We start from the raw sequence: 25,139 nt of genomic DNA on the forward strand, positions 1-25,139 counted from the left end.
TCTTGCAAACACTTAGCATATCTAACAAGAATGAAACAATGCAATAAACCTTATGGAGCACTATTATTATCATTAAATTAATACGTCTATAACCCCAGTACACCGTTGTCTATTTAAACCAACGAACCTATCCAATAGCATTATTTTTCCACACAGTGATAAGACTGGCACAGTACCACCAAATGCGATGATGCAAATTCCTATTGCTTTAATGTGTTCTGTCTGTGGAAATGGGCAAGCTTTGAGTCTCTGCTGAATTCTAATTATGCTGAGTGCCTGCATAAACACTTGACTGATAGGCAAACAAAAAACTAGTCATTGGACAACAAATTCAGGCAAAAAAATTTTTTTTTAATTGTTACTTTTCAATAACTCCTGCTGTTTATTCAAACCAACCTGGACATGCATATTAAAATTTAGGTGGACGTCAATTAAATACACACTTCAGACATATTTAAAACCCTTCTGATAGCTGTTATATGTTTTCCTAATACAATAAAATGCTACAGTGCCTTATTACAGTGGTGACTGGGGGCAATAACCTATCATGTTTCAGTAAGGGTCCTGGATGGAATGCAGAGAATGTTTCTAATAGCAGCACTCGACACAGTATTCCTTGAGTTTATTAAATATTTAAAAGGAGAGATTGATGCTGTCAGCACATGCTCTTCACAGAGAGGAAATGAAGGACGAGGGAGAGGAGGTGGGGGTTCGCCCTTCACAGAAAGGGCTCAATGTCGATATCCAGGGCGGAGCAGGGCATCGTCAGCTCAAACTTGTTGATGACATCAGGGTGAAGCACTCCTAGCCTTCCTATACTCTGACCGTGGGCAAAGACCTCAGCACAGCGGCCCGGAAAAAAGGTTGAGTCTGCCAGGAAAATAAGGAAGGGAAAAATGACAGCTCAGTAGCAATTACAGAAACAACAGCATGTTTGAGGGAAATGGGCAACAGATGGGCTAATATTTTAAACTACAAATAAACTACTTTTAACCCTTTAAAGTTAATTTATTCAGTGCTCGTCAGGCATGTCAGGTCCAATTTATTTTCACACGCACTGTTTAAAATATATATTTTTTCTGAGTAAAACAGGTTTAAAAGGCAATGCAAGGCAAAAGGATATCAGTGCTGATCAGGATATCAGTATCTCTAACCAAGCCCCACCCCTTGTTCACTGTATTTTTCGCATACATCTTTATAGACGTGCATACTGATAAATTCTCTCCTGAGCACTTGTTTTATCACCAAACTCCTCAATTATGCTATCCAAGTCATTACTTTATTACTACAACATCTCGAAAAGCTCTACAAATGTCTGTTATATTCTTTGAGTGCTGGATGCAGAAGTTTATGTCTTTTGTTTGTGTCTGTGGTGCATGGGGCTATCTGTACTGCTCAGATACACCTTTTTTTTCAGCTTCATTCGGCTCCTATCTGTCTCACTTGGCCATTGAAATATATATTTATCTGAACACTCTTTTTTCTTAACCCTTCTATTAGGTTTCTGGTCTATTTGACCCAACACTAGTTTCCAATTAGCTTAAATGCTATTTTTCTTTTCATTTTCTGCATAACATTTTCTCAGAAAATACACAGAAAACAGAACCATTGAGATGTTTATTTAATTTGAAATTGCATCGGGTCAATACGATCCAAAACATATCAGCTGTACCTAAATTCTGAACATAATAGGAGGGTTAAAAAACAGAACAAATACAGTTGTTAATACCAGGGCTGGCTCACAAAAAAAATTGATAGTGCCCAAAGTATAACATTTTAAAGTTTACTTGTGCATCAGTCTTTTTATAATCTTAATAATATTAAAACGCCCTGTATTTTTGTGAAATAAGGAGAAATGCCAGTTAAAAACAGAGCACAAACAAATACAATAAATAAAGCGGTGGTAATCAAGTATTGTACAAAACACAATTTTGAATAAAATGAGCTGCATGCTCCTAAAACATAAGCAAAGCAAAATGTGTAGCATATCAAATTCTACTAATAAATAATATCTGAAAAGAAACACAAAAACAGCCTAACAATGAAGGCAGACAACAAACTGCACTGACACCAGGTCAGAATCAGATGGCTCGGGTCAGACTTCTCATTTGCAATAGACTCCAGGGCTTTAAGTAACTCACAGTTAAATAATACCTTCCAAAGGGCCTTCCCAAAAAAACTGAAGTAGTCAATGTGATGAACCCTGAGTGTCTCTTTGATGACAACCAAGGGGCTCTTTGTTCAGTAATCCACTTCAGTGACCGCTCTAACACATTTCCAGCCCAATTGACCATCAAAGAGCTAATGTGCTGCCTGGACTCCATAATCACATTCCTTATTTTTAATTGTTCCTTCCAAACATACACTCCTTTATAAAACAGTACAAAGTACAATAGGTGTGCAATTGTGGAACAGTTCAATAGAGAGGCAGAAAGAAGAAAAAAAAAAAAAACACACCCTTAAAAAACTATTTTTTTTCTTATACATCCCTCAACCAGGTGCAGTTTTCACTTTTCCAAGCAACTTCTTCAGTTTTAGTTCTTCACTACACATTAAAAACAGTTACATGTATTAGACAACGTATCGTACAAAAATTGGGTCATTGTTTCAAGTAAAATGCAGACACCTAACAAAGCTCCCTTTTTTAGGGCATTATAATTTAAAAAACAATTAAAAATAAAATAAACAAATAAACAAAAATATGCAAATGTTAGTGCTTTTGTACAAGGCCATGTATTGGAATAGCCTAGAATTAGATGATGTTATTTTAATAAATAAATTAATTGATTCTTGATTACAAAAAAATTGTATTCCCTGGAACAGAGGACTCAAGCCACTAGAGGGAGTAGCTCCGAGACAATTGCGCTCAGTATAGTATTGTCTGATTTTATTGAAATCATTACTTTTGAAAGGACAGCTTAGTTCTGGAGCACCCAACATTGAGGACTGAAAATGGCACAATGTTGTTTACAGAATGTTACTCTACACTCTAACTGATTGAAAAGTTACATCCAAGAGGCTGCACAATGTCCAGTGCAAGGGAACTAAATTAATAATAATAATAATAATAATAATAATAATAATATTTCTGTACATAGATTAAACTGATATTAATGTATATAGAAGGTTTACACAATCATTTAAGACATTATGAGATTCTCTTTTTAATGCTTTTTTTTTTTTTTTAAATAGATTTCCATTGCCTGTATGTGCATGGCTGCTCTGAAGAGTCTGAACAGAAGAATGTATATTAAAATAAAAATTACCAAATTGACAACTATTTTATTATAACAGACACAACCTATTAAGTTTCCACCAGATTCAGTGAATGTGTAGGTTAAACATGTAACTACATAATACAGTAAAGCAGCATGTGTCCATACATTTTACATGAAGCATGACATTTCAACACAGGTGGTTATGTTTGCATAGACCTGTGTGAAATATAAGGAACATTCAACTATAGGCAGCATACCATAGCAGTGTTCCCTACATTCACCCAAAACGGCTCAAACAAAAGAAATCCACAGGCTAAACTGCCAGCGGTGTTTAATTACAGTGATCAAGTTTTATTCAAAGTTTAAATCAGGGTTTTTATGAGATTAACCTACAGGCGTTTTCGGTGCCACTGAAAATATCTTATGCTTAATGCTTAATGAATATGTTTAAAATGGGCTTAATTTGAGACATCGAAAGGAGCCCAAGCACCCAAGCACACATGCACAGTGGGAGTCCCAGGACCACAGCACACCTGCACAGGTTAGACTCCAGGAGGGGCTTTCATTTCAACCCACATGCTACTAATATATACCCAATACATTGCTACCATAAGTAGGTACTCAACTGCAATCTTACAAAGAAGTGTATCACACTCCCCACAGAAGACAGAGAGGAGCCCAGAATGCTATGTAATGTTTAGCTCAGTTTAAGAGTCAAAGGCACTGAATGAAAAGCAAGGCTGAGTGAGCAATGTACGTTAATTAACGGTTAGCAAGATTTTCAAATCATTGTCTATCATTCTTTGTATATTTATTTTGCCTAATCAATGTGATAATTGATGGATAAAGAAAAAACAATGTAGGATTTAAATACAGAGCCCTTTAACAACCCCCACACTGGAAAATACACACACACAAAACAAATATACCCTTAAGAGCAAGAGCTCTTCACAATCCTTATTGGTGTCTTGAACAGATCACAGGGTTTGTTAAATTCCAGAAAGTGATTCTAACATGGCAGCGTGCCTTATCCTTCAATTACTGCTTGATCTAGATCTAAATATTTATTACAAAAATGTCAGTAAAAAAGCCTGCAAAGCAACACAGGTAATTAAAAGGCACAGGATTACATGAGGAGATAAACATTGTTCTCAAAGAGAATTTCACTGATCGGATGTAGTGGACTCTAATCCTCTCATTGCAAAGGGAACATGACTTCAGCTCTCAACAGTGCCAGTGCCCCCCCACCACAGATCTCCAGGGACATCACTGCAGACCTCCAGATAGCATCTAGCTCGCCATGCCTATTACAGAGGCTACACTTCCACAGTGAACTTTTAAAAGGATTCCCATCACACTTTTTTCTTTGATGGCCACCGGCATGGACCGTATTCACTTATTCTAGCATGACAAGATAAAGCTAGGGTCAGTTTACACTAAAAACAACTGTAAAGGCTTTGGGGAACATTGCAATTTCACCCATGTTTCTTGGCAGTTGCAATCTCCTACAGGTGTCTAATTATAAGTGGAAGAGGTTAGGACCTTGGGAAGGACCTGCTGGACTAATACATTCAAAAGGAGGGAACACAAGCATATGGCACAAAAATGGTTCATTACCCCTCAACTTAAAAAAGAGGCTAGAAAAGAAATGACAGTTTTTTAGGGTTCTATTCACAATGATTAAACTATTATGTTAAACACTTTTTTTTTCTGTTATTATGGTTGCTTCCCAAAATGTTTGTTTTTGAAAAAATAAAAAATAAATAAATAAATTTTGAAGAAAGGTTCATCAAACAAGATATATGTGATATGTGCAATGCATGACCAACAGGGATGTGAACACCTTAAAATAGTGCTCCTCAGTAAAGCCTCCTTTTCTGTAAGAAATACACATCCATATTGGACAAGTGCCCCAAAGACTGTACTGAAACGCAGCAGCTGTTCCCAGTCACGTTGCCTTCTGATATGCCTCCCACTCTGGAGCTCACATGACACTCCCTGTAGGATCTCTGCTTCCCTCCCGTACCATTAAGCTTCCTTGCAGCACAAACAACAGGAAGGACAGCAGAGTGGCAAACTCTTATGTGCCACTAACCTACCACTAATATTAACCCACCAGAGACTCTTGTTGAGATTTGTTTGGTTCAGGTTAACTCTGGTTTGTTCAGATGCAGATCACTCACAGGTCTCCACTGTTGCTACCTTGCTGTTGGACTTTCAGGCTATAAGAATATCTCAACGCTCTTTCAAATGAAAATGTAACATTTCTTCCATGGGTTAAACTCATCAAAGGTTTCACTGTGAGCATACTATTTGATGATCAAACTCCTTTGCATTAGGATATGCCAAACATCACAAAAATAATGCTGCCCCAAAGCCAAGCCTCCTACTCCTTTAAATCTGCCTGATGTACACGTGTCAAACAGATACTACTGAAGAAAGAAATGCTTGTCATACTCAGCCAATGCATTAGCTGCCATTTCCCAAACCCCATGTATAAAAGGAGCCCATTCCTTTCCAGTAACTGCATTATGCATGAGTCATAGCTGGTAGTAAGACCAGCATTTATTTTAGTGGCCACATAATGAGCTTTTAAAAATATCTAGCCATTATTCAAATGCATTCCCTCAATATGTTACAGCAAAAAACACATGTTTTGGAATATCAAGTTAAAACTGACATATAATATTAGGTCCAAAGCTATGTACAGAAGCTATCTAGATATCTAGAAACTAGTTATCAAGTTCTGCTGTCAGAGGTGAAGCAATTCGAAACAAAGGACTGCTCCAGACTGCAGAAAATACCACCTCTTTAGCAACCCGAGCTATTGATTGTGTTAATGGGCTCTTCAGCGAAATGCCCTCAGAAAGCTGGGGACTAGTCGCTCAATTTCTGTGTCTTTGAAAAATAATCTTTATTTGTAATCCTTCAGCTTTAGAAGGGCATTTTTATTCGCCCTAAAAAAGTCTTCAATCTGTACAACTGTAGCACTATTACTAAGATAAACTTCATTTTGTTTTGTTTTTTAACCAGATTCCTGTTAGTAACCAGGTATGGAAATAAGACTCCCGTTGCATAGCAGTTTGATCTATTCCTGGTTTTACTATGAGTTTAATCAGACACACCTGAGCTAGATACCTATACACAATCAAACTCATAGTAAAACCTGGAATGTGAGAAACTGTTATGCAATAGGAGTCTTACTTCCATACCTGTGAGCAAAATGTGGTGTGCAACTTGAGCTAACCCAAGAAGCTATTTTAGATTTTAAAGATGGCCTGTTAATAACTGTTGCTTCCTTGCATTAGCTAATTATACATCCCTGTAGGGCAGTGGCTACCAGCTCTGTCCCTCAAGGTCTGTTCCAGTGCAGGACTTACTTGCAATCAAATCCTAAATTAATTTGTAGACCTTTATCCAGCTAAAATAACTCATTCCGGACCTGCTTGGAAAAAATACCTGGACTGGAATAGGTTTTGAGTGCCAGAGATGACAGTCATGACTGTAAGACTTACAGGTAGGGGCCAGATTTAAAATAACCTTAGTAATCAATGAAATGCTGAACCATGCTGAAAGAACCCTCCTGGTCAACAAGGTGCAAAGTAAAGGAACATCCACAGGTCTAGCAAGTTTGTGGGGCTCACATTCTGTCTGCATTTTGTTCCATTATAAAAACACGAATCCATAAAATGAACTGAATATTAAAATTTGAAGATTATCAGACTAGACTACACTGAAGCCAGCTCACACAATAGGAGCAACTGTCCTAATCAATATACTGTTCTAATGAATATGAAGTAAGCAAAGCTGTCAGTTTACCCCACCCTGCAATAAAAAGTTAGCTTCTACTATAGGAATCTGGACAAAATCCCCACACGCAACGGAAACACAGAATCTGTACAAATTCCCAAATGAACCGGTCCTTAAACTGTTGCATCTGGTAAGTAAAGCATTCCAATACAGACCTTGTCAGATTGATGCAATGACCTGCTTGCACCTACAGCTGACAACATTAAGTCAGAGAATTAGTTTAACACACAAAAAAAAGGTGTTCAAATAATAACTCTCTGAATTTACAAATCAAGAACAGATGTACATGTCAAAAATCACACAGTGAGCGTTTCCACTGCAGCACGCATGTCTTACATTTCTGGGAAAAGCGTTACGAATCAACCCCTGTAAGGTGCTGACATCATATTGTTAAACACTCACTGCTTCAACGTAGTCTGAGAAGACACCAGATACCCTAGCATTAGTACTGAATGCACACAGCACACATACCCTCCACAGCTTGAATGCAGTATCCCTTTTCTCTGCCAGGTTTCACATCCAACAGCTGCATGGTCCTGTCCAGCAGGCCGTGGATGACCTCGAACCCGGGGCTTTTATTGTAGTAGATTGCACAGAGCCGCCTGTTGTTCCTCGCACCCACATCTGTGTCAAAAGACACAGACAAGTCAGCCAACTGCCTGCCTCCACAATCCTACCCATCTTCTCTATACTCCACTGCATGGAGCAATCTCTGTGGACATGCCTCCTCGCCTCTGCTAATAGGTCAAGCTTCTTTTATGATGATTCAGACCATTAGTGTTTAATATGAATTATTAACCTTTTACTGAGAGTAATGCAATTGCCTCCGAAGTTGTGAACATTCTGGATAAGACAGCACCCTACTCTTCAAAAAAAAAAAAAAAAAATCAAACCACGATGACTAGAAATTAGACTTCTCTGACCTGTGCTTTCATTTTAAAGTGCCCAAAAAAAGAAAAACTCTGTTAATCATTTTTATAATCAATGGCATCCCTATCATCGTCTGTCAGCAGGAACCGTTACACCTACTGACAGCATTTACAAAAAAATAAGGTTCAGAAGCTGAAGCCTTAAAGAAAACAAACCTAAAAGGAAATCCTTAGCTGTAAAGTTCAATATGTAACCCATCGGTTATGTCATGGGCTACACAAGCACACCTCTTGTTTCGTCCTTCAGCACCACATCAGAGATTTCAAACAGTTTCAGGGGAAGAGGCATTTTTCGATTTGCTGCCACTGTTTTGAGGAGACCAGCGAGGAGGGTTGTGCGCGCCACCTGGTGGAAGAAATGGGAAACGCTGAATGGGGTGCACTTGCAATTCCTCACATGCACCACGAAAGAATAAAAACAACGTAGGAAGGCCATCTAGAGGCCAAGTTAAGGAATGCATCAATGAATTTATTATTGTGGTTAGAAAATACAAATACCTAAGCAAACCGTGTGAAAATATAAAATTTATATTTCTACATGCCATGCGAGGCATAACAAACAATCATAAGGGGAAAGGGGAGATTGTAAGATTTCAATAATTATTTGTTATCATCTAAAACAACCATGCTTTTGCACTGTGTATTTGATCAAAGGCTTTGCATACTGTTATTTACATACAGCAATGATACTCTCTTGCTGTTCCTCTGACCTGGAATTCTGCTGTTTTGGGGTTGGCTATGTGTGCCGCTTTCGTGCTGGAGATGTCCTTGTTGAGTTTGTCTGCAATATCTTCCCGAGAGCACTGTAGGAAGGCAGAGTATGCAACACAGTATAATACATCTGAACACTATTTACCAAGATACAGAACAGTACAGTACTTTTATGCTGTGCTACATCAGCTAAAGAAAAACAGTCTACAGCCACAGAGTTTTTAAAATAGATTTAAAACATGGCTCACTATACCCATTTTTTACTATTAATGCTATATATTATAGTGCATTCCAAACGCATTTTTTGGGCTGTTTCTCAACATCAAACTAAATGCCCCAAACACACAGTCTAGGCCACTGGGAATAGAATAGTTTATGTTGCAATCTTACAAACGCAGAGGAGAGCAATCACAGGACATGCGACAGACTCTTTTCATGCATAAGACGTGTATTTGGTATTTGTTCAAATAATAAAATTACCAAGGCAAATGTCAGAGCCTCTGTGAATCCAGCAGCTGCTAGGTCATGTCTTAACAGCTCCGTTAGTTTGTTCAGAGGAAACTGTAAGACAGAAAGAGCGTGATAGTCACATTGTTAATTTGATTGTTTCATAAAACTACCTGGACCCATTTACCTTACCAGAAATAATCATAATAATTGAACGTATTGAGAATTATTTTATATGATTCTAAACAAGACATACTGCTAGCTTTGGGTTTTGTATTGTCCGTTTCCTTACAGATATTGAAATCTGCCCACCTGATTGGCTACAGTGTACGTGCGGGGCATGGTCCTCCTGAGGTTGTTAAAACCGTAGGCCATGGCAGCGTCCTCCACAATGTCACAGGCATGGATGATGTCAGATCTGGTGGGAGGGATTTCAACCTCTATGTCTCCCCCTTCTCCTATCACCTCTGATTTCAAGTACATACGAGTCAACAGCTTTGCTATGCTTTCAGGGGTCTCACTGAAATAAGACATAAAAGACAAACAAAAATCACAACAGTTGCATAACTGTCAAGGTGCAATAAATCATAAAGTAAGGATTCTATGTGATCTTTGCAAGTGTGTTTGCACGAAAGTCTTCTGGACAGCGGGTAATAAACCAACAACCGTCTAGAACCGTTTCATGAACATCACAGTTTTATTCATAATTTATAAAAACATACTTCTCAGTTAAAGATGTGTGTATATTCACAGTACAGGTTATGAAAGAGAACTTCATGTTACAGTAGTCAACATTATACCTGTTTATAAATAAATAAACATATAAACAAATAAATAAAGTTAGAAATCCAAAACGTACTTGAATCCTACTTTTTTGTTGATAAAATCACTAGTTAGCGTCTCTTTCCTGTACGGCAATTCCTGATAGGGGTAAAAAAAAAACAAAAAAAAACAGTTAAGCACAAATCTTCAACAAACATTTTGTTCTAATATTCCATCTGAGAAGCAAGAGGAATTTGTAAGTCAAGCCAAATGCCTCAAGCCTAATTTAAACACTACAACTATTTAACATAGTGACCAACTTTTGCCTGAAAAGATTACAAGTAAATATTTCAGGTGACTTTGATTATAAGTACTTACAGGGTAAATAAAGATCTTTCCATCTGGATAAACAACCTCTGCTGCCTCAACACTGCAGTGACATAAAAGTGGTATTATATTTACGTTCATAAAAAACAGAGCTTGAAAAATTAATTTTAACAGAAGCTTCATTCTTCTCTCACTTACGTGAAGGGCTTGTCACAATATTCACTGAACATTGTAACCACCATGTCAAGAACTATTTTAGCCTGAAAGGCAAAAAATAAAAATAAATGTTACTTCATGAATGTACATACCCCCCAATAGAATAGCAGCCCATCTGAACAAATCTGAGAATATTCTGAACATTAATTACCTTTGTAACATCTGTAGCTGTGCACTCAATAAAAACACTCTTTGTATTCAGGGAAATCTTTGAATGGTCCCCTAAAAAGTGAAAAATTATTGATTTTGATAACAAGCCAAGTGTATTCTATCCCTTCACCTCATTGAGTTTATTAAAAAAAAAAAAAAAAAAAAAAAAAAAAAACACCATAACAAACACCTAACACTGGTGACCTCGATTCTCCACATATTACCATTTACAAGTATAAATGAATCATCAAGAAAAACAGAGGGAACACAAAGCCAATTTGTGGCTTGGAACTTGGTTTCAGGCCACTGCATGGCACACCAGGGGAGACAGGGTTTGACACAGGAAAGGCCTCATACTAGGTCTCCTGGAACCAGGTTTCAAGCCACTGCTCCTGAAAAAGGTGGCTTCATGCTCCCTCAGCTTTAAGCAACAAAGACTGATCTGCTAGATCTTTAATTAAAAGTGGTTCAACAAAACATTGTGTGTTCTATTTCAATTATGCAAATACCCAATACAAGAGTCCAGCTTCTTTCTAGTTATGACACTTACCGTTAATAATAGGTGGCATAGACAGAACTATCCCATTACTGTCATAAATAATAGGGTAGACTGGTTTGTCTTCTATAATGTGCAAGAAGTGGCGCAAATGGCTATCAGTCTTTAAAAAAAAAAAAAAAAAAAAGAGAGAAAAAGCTTTCACTCATTATGACATTCCTGAGATCATTCAGTTACACTCTTTAGCTTGAGAATATAAAATAGTTACTGGCAAATTGAAGGCAACACATTATTCTAAACAGTTAACTTGGTGGTAGGCTGATAAAGCTGAAGTAGTCTCTTAAATGTCTACTGAATACATTTTCATTCACCCGTATGCAAAGCGATCCGGTTTTAAATCACAACGCAATGCTTGCGTCACTTGGTAGTTCAAAAGTGAAATCATCCCAGGTATGAAGGCTGGTTGGAGGGAGTGTGCACTTACTCCATTACCAACAGCAAGGGGGAAGAGGTTGAGGGGACAGAAGGCGTGGAGTACACTTATTATAGGAATCCTAGTTCCTAGATCCAACTAGCCCCACAGGGATATTAAACCTGGGACAATTAGGAAAAACTGCTCATGACCCAAGACCTTCTGTTTGTAATATAGATAAGTTGACATCTTCTGCTCTTACCTTATAGAGGTTCATGAGTTCAGGTGCGGTATACTCTTTGCTCTGGTTCAGAGGTTTGAACTTAATGTCTGCTGGAGGTTTGGCAGTGAAGGTAAATGGCCCAGAAATGGTGTCCAGATCATGAGTTCCAATGGCAACCAGGGTCCTCTTCCTGAAATTTAGAAGTTAAAGTAGAAATGCAAATGCATGGGTTAATATTTTACTTAAATAAAGAGAGACACATACAAAATACAAGCTATCTGTCAAATTACGTCTAAAACAAAGTGACTATTATTCGCTGTCTAACCCGTTTGCATTTACTTTGGGAGGGAGTAGAGATTCCTGGGAGTGGACTGACCTGCACACGTTCTGGTGTAGCTTCTCCTGCAGCTCAATGAAGCTCTCGTACCTGTCCTTAGTGAAAGTGATGTTGCGCAGTACAGCAGCTACAGCATGGGGGCGCACCAGGGCAGTCTACACGGTTTGCAATGAACAGCAGTTAATTAGCTAGAACAGTAGAGGGCACTTTGATGTTTAGGGATCTTCTTCCACCCCAAATATTAACTTCTTGAAAATGAACTAACTTTTTATTTGGGCATTGGGGGGTAATGCAATGGCACCATGTAGTTATTTTGTAGCACAGGAATATGTTAGTAAACATTGAATTTGATTAACTAATAAAGCCTAGTTCATACATCAGTCATACGACCATCGGGGAACATTTGAGCAAGGCGACCCCAGCTAGAGTTGAAAAAAACATAACTACTAGTTCCTGCTGAATCACCAGTCAGTCAAAAGCTAGGGACTAGCAATTACCCTTAGCGACTGTTGCATGATTGAAGTATGAACCAACCTTTACAACAGAAGCATGTTGTTAGGAGGCCCAGAGCACTTTTACTGAAATGCGGTGGCTTAAGAGTGTAACAATCTGCTGACAGAGAGGACAGATCAGATCAAGTACTGTACAACTGCCACAAACCTCCTCTGTGATGATCAGTCTCTGCGGTTCCCCATCAACTGGATAAACTCGCTCGTACCTTGGGGCCTCTGTCCTGTATGTAGAATAAGAAATGTACTTTGGTAAAGGAATTCTTTACGGTACTGAGCTGCAGAACCTCTTATTCAGACCGGGTGGAACGCATTACCTCTCCTTGAAAACCTGCAGCCCTCGGACCAGCCCCTCCAGACACAGCAGATCATACCGGTTGGCAGGAACGTCGATCTTGTACAGGATGACATCTGAAGCTCCCTCTGCTTTCACATCGCCCTGTTCTTTACTGATGATATCCTTTTCAGAGGTCTGGGAACAGCAGGCAGATGCAACGGTTTGTTATAGGGGTGCCTTTGTGCAGCAAAATAAGATTTTAAACATGTGTGTGTGCTAAAAAGCCAAGCCTACTGAACAATACAGTTAAGTACTTACTATTTCATCGAGTTCCAGGCCAAACTCAAAGCAGAGTTCATCAAATTCCTCATCAGCTGCAAAACAAAGACAAGAAGTTAGTTCTGTTAGAAGTATGCTGTTGAACTGGTTCCTGTCTAACCCACTTCCATTCGCTCTGAGAGATGGGACAAAGGAGATAATCATGGGTGTGGACTGGCCAATGCTTATACTACTGGACTTGCGGCTACTGCAAAAGCATGCCTAAATGCAAGTAAGATAAAACAAGAAAGGTTGGGTGACAGGTAAAATAACAATACATCATTGTATCATTTGGAGCCCCCTACAGGTGTGTGTACATATATACATACACTACCGGTCAAAAGTTTTAGAACACCCCCATTTTTCCAGTTTTTCTTGAAATTTAAGCAGTTCAAGTCCAGTGAATAACCTGAAATGGTACAAAGGTAAGCGGTAAACTGCCAGAGGTTAAAAAGTTTAGCTTACCAAAAACTGAAAAATAATGTACATTTCAGAGTTATACAAAAAGGCCTTTTTCAGGGAAGAAGTATGAGTTAACAACTTACAGCTGTTCTGCAGCAATGGAAGTAAATTAAGCCTTGAAAGTTGATGCTAACAATTCCTACAGGTGTCCCAACTTTTGTTGATTACTTACAAACCCTCTGCCTGTATAAAAGCAGTTGGGACAAATTGTGTTACTATACCTTCTTAAGCATTATTTGGACAGTATTGTATGCAGGAAGTGGTATATTGCTATCATAATGGCGAAAAAAAGGCAATTAACAAAGGAAGACAGGCAGACCATTATAACCCTTAAAAGTGTAGGTCTTTCCTTTAGAGAAACTGCAAAGAAAGCCAAGGTGTCAGTTAGTACAGTTTCCTACACCATCAAAAGGCACTTGGAAACTGGAGGAAACTCTGACAGGAAGATGTCTGGCAGACCCAAAGCCACAACAGAATCAGAAGACAAGTTTCTGAGAGTCAACAGCTTGCGTCATAGGCGGCTCACAGGACAACAGCTTCAAGCACAGCTTAACACTGTTCGAAGTAAGCAAGAGAAGACTTCGAGCTGCAAATTTGTCAGGTCGAGTGGCAGTAAGAAAGCCATTGCCAAGATGGCAAAATAAGAAAAAGAGGCTTGCCTGGATCATGAAGCACCGCCAGTGGACTACTGAAGACTGGAAGAAGGTCTTATGGACCGATGAATCAAAATTTGAAATCTTCGGTTCATCACACAGGGTTTTTGTACGCCGTCGAGTAGGCAAAAGGTGGTTCCTCGGTGTGTGACTCCAACTGTCAAACATGGAGGAGGAAGCGTGATGGTCTGGGGCTCTTTTGCTGGATCCAGAGTCAGCGACTTGCACAGAGTGAGTGGCACCCTGAAACAAAACGGCTACCACCGCATTTTGCAGCGCCATGCAATACCCTCTGGTATATGCCTAGTTGGTCAGTGGTTCATCCTACAGCAAGATAATGACCCAAAACATACCTCCAGGCTATGTCAGAACTACCTTAGAAGAAAAGAACAAGACGGTAGGCTTCAAATCATGGAATGGCCAGCACAGTCTCCAGACTTAAACCCCATCGAGCTGGTTTGGGATGAACTGGATAGAAGGGTGAAAGCAAAGCAACCTACAAGTGCAACACATTTGTGGGAACTTCTGCAACAGTGTTGGGAAGAACTTTCTGAACAATATTTGATTTCCATTGTAGAAAGAATGCCACGAGTGTGTTCGGCAGTTAGATCTGCAAAAGGTGGCTACTTTGATGAGTCAAAAATTTAGATTAAATTTTGTTAAACAAAACAATTCCATGATTTATTTTTTTATCTCAAATTGTTTATTTGTTTTATGCTTTAATTTCAGAGTACATTGAGACATTAAACTGCATAAATTTCAATAAAAACTGGAAAAATTGAGGTGTTCTAAAACTTTTGACCGGTAGTGTGTGTGTGTATATATATATATATATATATATATATATATATATATATATATATATATATATATATATATATATATATATTTGACACGTTATTATTTTACTATTACACCACACAGGGTGCTCCAAACATGACGTGGAAAATGTATGTGAAGTAACTTACAAAAAATGATGGTGATTAAGTAGATTCAAGAAAAAGTCCTTTTCTTCAATCAGTTGCCTGGTTTATTGAAATATGCAGGGAGTCTGGTCCCAGGTACAGGACAAACAGAATACTCAACATTACAATGTTTGCATGACATTAAATACCCTTCTGTATAGATGGTCCACCTCCCCTTTCTCTGACACTTAACCAATGGTCAAGGTACAACACATTATTCTGTTAATTTAGTGTGTGTGTGTGTGTGTGTAGTCTAGTGTGACAACCTCTGAACTCAGTGCATTCTTCACACTCCTGGAGAAAAAAGGTCCATAAATCTGCCCCTTTGATCCCAGTGGCATTATCTCTTTCGATCTCTCTGAGAACCTCTGGGTCCAATGCCAGTCCCTGGGAGCCTTTTAGCCCCTTTATGCTTTGAATTCCAAAGTCTTACAGCCTGGCCCCTTCTGGTCCGCAGCATTGTTATCTTTTTAGCTTGCAGTCAATGCTGGGCAAGAAACTTGTAGACGCAATGTCTCTATCAATTGTAAGCAGTACAAGTAATTTGAACCAAACAGTCTGCTATCTGCAATATTAGTCTCTATTCAGAAAAAAAACACCAGTATAGCTCTGCCAGTCCACATGCGTAGCAAACTGCTAATCAATTCTCAATCCATGTTTTCCAACAGTATGTGTCCAGGTAGAACTCCAGAATACTATGCCTTTTTGGAAAAAGAGGGTACCATAATACAGAACACTGTATACACGAAGGCACTGTCATACTAGAACGGATTACAGACACAGTACTGAGAATGATGCAATCGTAGTGAAATATCAATCCTCCCATCGGCAGCAATGAACACGTTGTCTTCTTTCACTGTGATATCAAACAGATTATCAAAAATAGAATTATACAGTTCAGACACAAAACTAGCGTTATGAACTGGTCCACCCTTGACAAGTCTGGTAAATAATTATAAATATGTCAATCGCCACTCATTCTTGAACAGGCAGACAGAAACTGAGTCGTATCAGCGAGCTACTACTTGAAGTCCAGTATCCCAGTTATCCGTTTCAGAACATGGCTGACCTTAATGTTTGCAATATTGAGAATAAACCAATAACTGTTTAAAGGACTCACTGTATTCCCTGCCCAAAGCGAGGAACAACAAATCCCTTCTCACACTAACAGTCGGCATGGTCGTTACGCGTCTCGACTTCCTCAGTAAACCGGTTTCGGCAGACTGAAAGAACTCCTTTGTTGATCAATATGACATTTATTAATACAAATAAGATTAGCAAAATATTTGAGTATTCTTTTATGGTTTGATTACATGAGGTTTTAAAAAAAAAATGTATTTCTTATAAAAGGAAATATGTGCGTTTTTTATAATTATTCTTATTTTGATATTTTAGGCAAAAGGGTGGCCATCTTAAGTGTAGGACCCAAGTCAATTACGTCATTCCACAGTGTAGACATCGCAATAATTTGCATATGACACACAGAAGATATTGTTAAGCACTTTTGCTCAGTGTAGCCGCGGCAGTAAAGAGCTGAAAATGCAGTAACGCCTTTTGTACTTGTTAATTAAGCATGCATAGATTGTTGTTTGTGGGTGTGTCGTTGAAATGGGCGGGGGTTCTACCCCAATTCCATACTATACAGCACTATTTAACAAAAAAAAAAAAAAAAAAAAAAAATCCCGAAACAAAACAAAACAAAAACAAAAAAAAGTTTACGTACAAGGAAAATTATTGGTACTTTCTTTATTTAAAATAGTCTTGTCGCCATAGGTCTAGAAAAACGGGCCAGCTGACAGAATTAAAATACCGAACTCAACCAGACAAATCCAAACCCAAATCAAAAGAATTAGTACAGTTTTACATTGCCCCGTCTTTCTGCACCGGCTCTGTTTAGTTTTGTTTCGCTCTGCAGTTCCCCTGCTCTTGAAATACAGCCTGAAAAACTTAAGACGTCGAGTTTACACCGTTAGGAGAAATTGAGAAATGTTGTCATGACATTTCAGAAACAGTGCATTACACAATAGCGTAATTACACAGAAAAAAAAAAAACAAGCACGAGTTCGTGCTTACTACAGTTAACAACCGCGGAAATAAAGGCTGCAATGCTGGGCGTGCCTTATGATTGAACGATTCGACGAAGTTGTGGCAGGATATTACTCTCGCACTACCCGGTGTTCTTGAATGACATTTGCTGTTACTATTACGAGGTAGAACAGATACAGTGTGTTCATATTGGACGGTTCTGTTCCTGAACTAGGCGACTTTTTTAACATCTCGGAAGTTTCTGGCAAACGAACAGCAGGCACTGGTTTATTTACTGGTATAACACTTTTTTTCTTTATACCAGTATTGGCCATGGTGAAGATTGAGTTCGCTCCGATAAACATTCCTTTCAACAGACGCATGCAAACAATTGCTGTACTGTACTGGGTCTTCACCTTTCTTTTTCTGGGTAATTACAGTAAATACTTTTTCATTATTCTAAGTTGCGATGTATGCTGTATGCATCTGTTACAGTTTATTCAGAGCTTGTATATGTTATTTGGGGTTTTTGGTTTTATTTTGCATTTGGCTGTATTTTTTTAAATAATAATTTTTAAAAGCAAATGTTAATGAATACGTTATATGTTTATGTTATTAATATTTATGTGTGTTTGATTTAAAAAAAAAAACAACTGAAAAAATGTCTAGGAGAATTATTCAGAGATGGAAATAAGACACCTACTGCATAGCAGTTTGATCCATTCCAGTTTTTGCTATGAGTTTAGTAAGACACACCTTAGCTTGCTAACTACACTGTAGCTAATCAAGCAGGTAGTAAAACCTGGTGTGGGCAGAACCTCTGTGCAATGGAATAATTATTTCCATTCCTGTGGTTGACTGTAAAGTTCAAACTCTACATGCAGTTATGACATACTGGGAATGAGGCACACAAAATGCCTACATGTCTTGTGAGTATACAAATGTCTCAGGATGAGCGAAGGGTGTGCTGGTAATCAGACCCCATGATTTATAGGGTTCTGGTTGCGACCCTTTTGCTGTGATCATTGAACTAAACTGCATCACAATGAAATCATGTAACATCATATTACATGCATCTTTGAATACCTCTAAACTGAAAGAAGCATAGGCCTGTGTAGTTTTGAAATTATTGGTTACCTGAGTCCATATCAGCAACAAAAAAAACACTGAAATCAAAGGGACTCTCTTTGTACATCTTTGGGGGTATGTAAACAAACTAGATTGTTATCACAATTGTATTTATTAAGGAACAATATTTTAGTTCTCAGGAGAGGTCCAGGTTAAGGGTCTGTTGCAGAGCTGGGAGGGAAGCACTCGCCATGCCTGACTGTAGTCCCACGTGCCTCATAATTTCGCTGGGACACTGCTTGGAGAAATGCTTGGGTTAACTTCAATTCAGTTTGGAACGTATTTGCTGAATGATTTTATAGCCATGCCAGTATACAGCATTCATGTCAGCAGGGACAGGTAATTGTAGTGAATGTGTTTTAATAAGCCCCTTTGTTTTTGTTTTTTTTCCTGTGTGCAGCACAGTGTTGTATGGGGGTGTTTGTTCTGGCAGTCCTGAGTGGGTACTGGCATTTTGCTGCTCTCTATGGACTGTGGCTGTATCTGGACTGGGACACACCACAGACTGGGGGTAGGAGGTGTGCCTGGGTCAGGAAATGGACAATCTGGAGGCATTTCCGAGATTACTTCCCCATTCATGTAAGTCAGCTGTGCTGTATGTTTTCCTAAAGGCATAACATGTGAAACCAGTTACAAGCATAGTCAACAAAAAACACATGCAGGATTTTTTGCTTGTTGTTTTAGTAGCTTGTTTTAAAGTCGATATACTGTCTTCATATGGATCATATGTGTGCTATTTAAATATAGATTTTTAATTAATGTATTTAAAATGGAATGCTAATGGAATCATTTGAATTGATTCCATCACATAGATCTGAGGTCAGTCTATTTCTCAATTAGATTGCTTTGATGGAAAGCTTTGTCAATCAACCCCTGCTTTTCAAAAGGAGAAAAATCAACTGTAATGTTACAAAAAAAAAAAAAGTTCTTGTTGAAAACAGATAGGAGTTCATTTTAAATACAAAAATTACAAACATTAACATTAATCAACAGTCCACCATACAGGTTGCTGGCAGTTTGCTTTATAATATGCCCTTACGTGTTTAAGTGTTCAGAGACAGGATTCCACGAAACTCACTGGTTTCTTTATTTTGATGTGCAGCTCATTAAGACCTGTGATCTGGATCCCAAGCACCGCTACCTGTTTGGGTTTCACCCCCACGGAGTTCTTGTTGCTGGGGCCTTTGGGAATTTCTGCACGGAATACACAGGATTCCAGGAGCTGTTCCCTGGTCTGACCCCATATCTTCATGTGCTTCCCTTTTGGTTCAAATTTCCTTTTTTAAGAGAGTACGCTATGAGTGCAGGTAACCCTTTTGACCTGACATTATATACTGAATGTACAATGTGCATAACACTATTTATAGAAGTTATAAATACATGCTACTGGGAATAGTTCTGCATTAACTTGCCCTTGTTGATATATTGGTCAGTCACATAGTGCATTTAGTGGCAAGTCCCAATCTTCTTAAAGTTGACTGAACAATACAAACTTACAAACACTCATTTTGCAGTTTTAATACCAAATATCATTAAAAACAGATATCATTCTTGTGCAGTCGAATTTCATTTCCTCAGTTCTTACAACATTTTGATGATGCATTTTATCTCATGGTCCAACATGAATCTTGTAAGCTCATTTTGTACTTTAAGGGTTCTTTAGAACGGATGTAATCAAGTATTTAAACTCTTTCATTATTGAAAGTGAACATTTTGAACCTTTCCAAATGTTCCGCCATCTTCATTGAGGAATGTTACCCAAGCATTGAATATTCTAGTACTTTATTCTTGGACATGGCTGGCATGTGTCAGCAAAGTATGCAGTGATGGATGTGTTAAAGATAAAGGTGTTTGTCATCACTGTAAAGCCACGAAATTGTTTGCTTATTAGATGTATAGAAGTACTCACAAGGAACGGTTTCACAACCGCACTGAATATTAACTAGGTAGAAGGTACCAGTCCACTGGCATGTGTTGAAAGCATGACAAATATATATATTGTGTTATATGTAGCTGTTTACTTATGTAAAGTAATTTGTTGTTTACCTGACAAAGCCACCTTTATTAAACCATCTGAACCATCCAAACTGGGCAGAACAGCTGCCTGTGTAGGGTTTCTCCATGAATTACCGTGAAGTTTGTGATCAGTTAAATTGACGAGAACAGGTGGACTGGGGCAAATGCTACTGGGGCTTTAAGCACAGTGTTAAAATTTTTGATGCTGAACTGGTATTAAGAACAGTAGCAGGTAGTAGAACAAAAAAAGATGCAAGGGTGATTTTTAAATCAAATTTGGCCAAAATGGTAAAATACTAATAAAATCAGCCTAACTATACTTCTCAAATAACTGATATGTTCATTCCAAGTTTTTTTTTTTTTTTTAATCTTTATCGGGGGCTTTTGCCAGAACTTTGAAAACCAGCCCAATTGTGACTTTTTAATTGTTCTTTTGTTTGCCAATGAAAAAGAAAATGTTGGGACATTACCATGTAATACAGTACATATTACTGTATACAGTACCTTACACAAATGAGCTTCAAAAAGTTGCTGTTTTAAATAGATTGTAACCCCTGTATTTTATTTGAAATAAAATACACAGTTTCTTTCTGTGTTCTTGTACTGCACCTCTTATGACTGTGTTACATCTCATTGGTGTACGGCAGGTCTAGTTTCTTGCTCCAAGAAAAGTGTGACCCATGTTCTGAGCCAGGAGGGTGCGGGGGCCATCTCTGTCATTGTGATTGGCGGAGCCGAGGAGTCTTTAGAAGCTCGGCCAGGAAGTCTGACTTTACAAACCCTCCACCGGAAAGGGTTTATCAAGCTCGCCCTTAAACACGGGTGAGTAATAGAAACTCTGGCCAACTGCATCATGTGCATTATTATTGACTAATTGAAATGGTGTGGTCCTGGCTGCCTACTGTAACCCTATTATTATGGGGCGCTGTGTTTATATAAATTGAAGCAGATTTTTATGGTTTCAAATGTTTTAGGGCGCACCTGGTTCCAGTGTTTTCCTTTGGTGAGAATGAACTCTTTAACCAGCTGGAGAATCCCGAAGGTTCTGTCATTCGGAATATCCAGAACAGGCTTCGGAAAATAATGGGATTTGCCTTGCCTTTGTTCCATGCTCGAGGGGTATTCCAGTACAGCTTCGGGGTCTTGCCTTTCAGAAAGCCTATCTACACCATTGGTAAGATATTGGGTTATACAATGCCACGTCATGAAAGTTTGCCATGGTACATTTGATTGTCATTTTGCAGTTTTTTCCATACTTCAAAAGTACTATAAAAGTTACCATAGTTTATTATGTTTTTCTTTTTTAAAATATGCTTTTGCCATACCTCTCTGGGCCATAATAATGCTTCCCTATGCTTTATATATTTTTATTGTTGTGCTTTTATTATGCAAAACTTGTATATGGAATAACCAGGTTTTGGTAGGCGAAAGAAAATTAAAAAGCAATACATTTAAGAGATCTTTGATCTTTATATCTGGTTGCAGAGTGCTGATGCAACAGGTGGCTATAGATAAACTGCAGGTTCAATATAATCTTTTACCTAGATCTTTCCAGTTCGACACCACATAGTTGTGTAAAACTACACTTGGTTAGTCATCATTACACAATAATAGTGGTTGTTTTAACATGATTCATCAGCTGCCTTAAAGTTAGAACATACGTGTGTTAAGTGGAACTCTCAAATCAATTGCTTCAGATATTTGCCATGTTAACCACAATGGATTTGGTTTGAGTTTGCTCCAATTATTATTTTCTGAAATGGACGAAAACATTTTTACATTATGGAGGAACCACTTAGTTGTGGGTAGAAGCGGTAAAATTATGGTTTTAGTTTTACAGAACATGAATCATTTTTTGAATCCCTTACAGAAAATGAAAAAAGGAGACAACCAGAAAATGTAAATTCATTTTAAACTTTAACTTACTGGTTGTTTTGATAAACAACGAAGAGGTTCTGCTCCAAAATACAGTCAGATTATTAAGAGCCTAATTTTGACGTTACAAATTAGTACTTTTGACGTTACAAAAGTAATACTGTACAACTAGAAAGAAGCTACTTAGTCACCAGGAGAAGTGTGGAATGTGTGCAGAAGAGCTGTGTAAAAGCATCTGATCTTACTACAAATTACAATTTTGATGACCTTTAACTTAATTTCAATCATGAAGGGGATGGCGAACACAATTATTATTAGTATTATTCTAAACCTTCGTTCAAGGGCTTTTGAACAAAAAAAAAAATAATGAAGTGAGTGTAAGTCGCCGATTTAAGGGTTTCAGTAACTCCCTCAAACCACTTGAGCTGACAGGACCCCATAGTGATGATTAGATTATTGCTTTCAATTTAGAAGACTTGAAGGCTAACACTGGCCACAACATGCCAGTTAAACACAGCCCCACTTCGCCCTGGAGCTAATACATAGACCTTTCCAACCTTGCTTAGTTGTCCGTTCAGATTCAAGTGCAGGAGTGAATTGCAGTACAGTGTATCCACACAACTGCTTCCATTCTAAGACCGTCGAGGATAGCAACCACCACCAAAGCACATGAAGTTTAAACTGGTTATGATTCAAATAGTGCCTGGAACTCCACACGTTGCACTATTATAACCTAGATCGTTTCCAATCCAAGAGCTTTTGTGCAAATATATGGAAACAATGCTAAACTCATTTCCATTTCTTTCACTGGCAGTTGGCAAACCCATTGTCGTGGAACAGAATGCAAGTCCAACCACTGAAGAGGTGGATAAGCTTCACCAGAGGTACCTGGATGAGCTGAATGGGCTGTTTGAGGAGCACAAGGCCCAGTATGGAATAACAGAACAAGGTCATCTTGTCTTTAAATGAAAGCTCATTTGCAAGGCTGATGAAGTACAGGCTACTGATTGATTTTTTTTTAGGGGATTATTGAACCCCCATTTACTTAACAGATCCATCTATTATACCTTTATAAGCATTGTAAAGCAGAGAGGTATCGTAAGCACATTAAAATGGCAAACCATGGGAAAACTGCAAGCTTTCTGTTTAATATTGCAGTGGTAAAGGTGCTTAGTAGATTTTGAAAAACCTGCACACTTTTAGGCAGGAACAACAAAATAAAGAACTATATATGCCAAGTCTCAATGAGTCGTGCAACAGCCCATGGATTTTATACATTGGAATAGAGAAATCAGTAAGCCACACATACAGAAAACCTATGAGATAAGAGCATTATATGATTGGTCTGTTTTTTTTTTTTTTGTAAGTATACTTTGTGTTTGTACTGTTATTATTTAATTATCAGTAGTAATTAACTCAGTGCATGTTTCAATTCACAAGTGCATGCTTAAGATAGCGTTTTTTTTTTTTTTTTTTTTTTTTTTTTTTTTTTTTTTTAAATTGTCCAGTTATTTCACTGGGTCAGAAAAGCTTTAAAAATAAAATACTTTGTTTACAGTTTCAGCTAACTTCAGAACTACTGTTCTTGTAAAAGAAAAATATTGAGCTCCCTATTTCTTACTGCACGACCCCAGACAATTATACACTTACAATAAAAATCATGTACTGCTATATGCATAGGCCCTAGACAGCAATGTCAGCAAATGTAAGTGACAATGTAAATGATAGTGGGTGTTTGGGTAACACCCTGTCTCTCCTCCACACAATAGTGGCATTGGCCACTGTGCCCATCAAGACTGCATCCTTATTGCTTATGGAGTGGAAACCATTTCTGGAACTATGGATCTAGATTACAAAACATGCAACATATGGTGACAAGCGATAGACATGTTATAGAAGCCCAAATCACAGAAATACCGGACAAGACTTGTCTGTTTCCACTCCAAAAATGCATTGAGGGGTACTAAGGCCATTCTCTGATTATTTGTGTATTCTACAAATGTGTGTTTTTATTCTTTATTATGGTAATCTCTGTTGCCTAGATTGTAAAAACCTGGAATGGTTATATCCATGTGCTGACAATTAAGCAAATAGAATAGTTTGAATAGAGTGGCAATAACGATGGTTTATTGTTTCATTTTACAATTCAAATAATGGTATAATGGGGCATATTAAGGGTTTTTGCTTACTTGATACACACACAGTGCATGTAAATAGTTCAGAACCTGACAATAACATAGGCATTGGAAATCTACAGGACCCAACCTTTCTGTTTGTATGCAATGACATTGTGTATGGATAAGGTGAACAAAAACATTTTGGAGCACACATAGTGTCAGGTTTATCTTGCAAATGGGTATCTGGAGCCAGAACAGCAATCAAGTATTAAAAATAGAATCCACCAGACAGTAATGTCACAGGAGATTCTGGTAAAATTGAGGTCACAGAGTACATTGTATTGTATGAGCCCTTAATCCAATTTGTTAACATCACATTTGTCTATGAGTTTTGTATTTGCACTGTAGCTGCTATAGTGTGGTAAATACTAGAAAAAAAAAATCTTTAAAATACCTCTTTTATAACAATTATATATTTAAAAAACAACAATTACAATTCAACTTGCATATGCATTTGCCCCCACTAAAACACTGATATTTCAAACTGTAACATTGCTGTTGCTTGTTTTGATAATTAACAGTTTAGTGCACAACGTGATTCAATTCAAGCCTCTAACAGTTATAGTCTAACTGGATACATGAAGTCTATATTGAAGATTTTGGCATCGATCCCTCTAATTTTCAGCTTGAAATTCAGGCCATTCCACAAGGTTGAAACCAGCTATTTCACTCAGGGTTTGCACAGTAAAACATAAC

The 25,139-nt window shown here is 38.0% G+C and overlaps 2 protein-coding genes across 5 annotated transcripts; one reads left to right on the plus strand and one right to left on the minus strand.

The window, feature by feature from the left end:
- Positions 1-330: 330 nt before the first annotated feature.
- Positions 331-16,484, minus strand: LOC121323302 (phenylalanine--tRNA ligase beta subunit-like). 4 transcript variants are annotated; one of them, XM_041264284.1, is made up of 17 exons: positions 16,343-16,468; positions 13,143-13,198; positions 12,865-13,019; positions 12,699-12,771; positions 12,078-12,193; positions 11,741-11,891; positions 11,121-11,229; positions 10,572-10,642; positions 10,403-10,464; positions 10,256-10,307; positions 9,975-10,036; positions 9,428-9,635; positions 9,149-9,229; positions 8,668-8,775; positions 8,186-8,303; positions 7,500-7,652; positions 331-870 (listed from the first exon to the last, which is right to left on the minus strand). In XM_041264284.1, the coding sequence occupies exons 1-17, from the start codon at positions 16,398-16,400 to the stop codon at positions 719-721; spliced, it is 1,785 nt and encodes a 594-aa protein (XP_041120218.1). In that variant the 5' UTR covers positions 16,401-16,468; the 3' UTR covers positions 331-718. The 4 variants fall into 4 exon arrangements, 3 of the variants coding, with proteins under 3 accessions (XP_041120218.1, XP_041120219.1, XP_041120220.1); XM_041264285.1 differs by having other exon boundaries at positions 8,668-8,760; positions 16,343-16,447; XM_041264286.1 differs by lacking the exon at positions 7,500-7,652 and having other exon boundaries at positions 16,343-16,473.
- Positions 16,485-17,277: 793 nt separating this feature from the next.
- On the plus strand, positions 17,278-23,716 carry LOC121323612 (2-acylglycerol O-acyltransferase 1-like). The gene is made up of 6 exons (XM_041264761.1): positions 17,278-17,677; positions 18,776-18,954; positions 19,478-19,682; positions 21,039-21,213; positions 21,366-21,565; positions 23,081-23,716. The coding sequence occupies exons 1-6, from the start codon at positions 17,581-17,583 to the stop codon at positions 23,233-23,235; spliced, it is 1,011 nt and encodes a 336-aa protein (XP_041120695.1). The 5' UTR covers positions 17,278-17,580; the 3' UTR covers positions 23,236-23,716.
- The last annotated feature ends 1,423 nt before the right edge of the window (positions 23,717-25,139 follow it).

The sequence above is a fragment of the Polyodon spathula genome, chromosome 11 (assembly GCF_017654505.1).
Source record: "Polyodon spathula isolate WHYD16114869_AA chromosome 11, ASM1765450v1, whole genome shotgun sequence".
Taxonomy (NCBI): Eukaryota; Metazoa; Chordata; class Actinopteri; order Acipenseriformes; family Polyodontidae; genus Polyodon; species Polyodon spathula.

What these genes read in the sequence shown, in the direction of transcription:
- LOC121323612 (XM_041264761.1), top strand. Translation starts at nt 17,581, where the DNA reads ATGGTGAAGATTGAGTTCGCTCCGATAAACATTCCTTTCAACAGACGC. An exon ending in CTTCACCTTTCTTTTTCTGG is followed by an intron (nt 17,678 to 18,775) that starts GTAATTACAGTA and finishes TCCTGTGTGCAG; the next exon opens with CACAGTGTTGTATGGGGGTG. An exon ending in AAGCTCGCCCTTAAACACGG is followed by an intron (nt 21,214 to 21,365) that starts GTGAGTAATAGA and finishes CAAATGTTTTAG; the next exon opens with GGCGCACCTGGTTCCAGTGT.
- LOC121323302 (XM_041264284.1), bottom strand. Translation starts at nt 16,400, where the DNA reads ATGCCGACTGTTAGTGTGAGAAGGGATTTGTTGTTCCTCGCTTTGGGC. An exon ending in TATTGTGACAAGCCCTTCAC is followed by an intron (nt 10,308 to 10,402) that starts GTAAGTGAGAGA and finishes ATGTCACTGCAG; the next exon opens with TGTTGAGGCAGCAGAGGTTG. An exon ending in GAAAGATCTTTATTTACCCT is followed by an intron (nt 10,037 to 10,255) that starts GTAAGTACTTAT and finishes TACCCCTATCAG; the next exon opens with GAATTGCCGTACAGGAAAGA.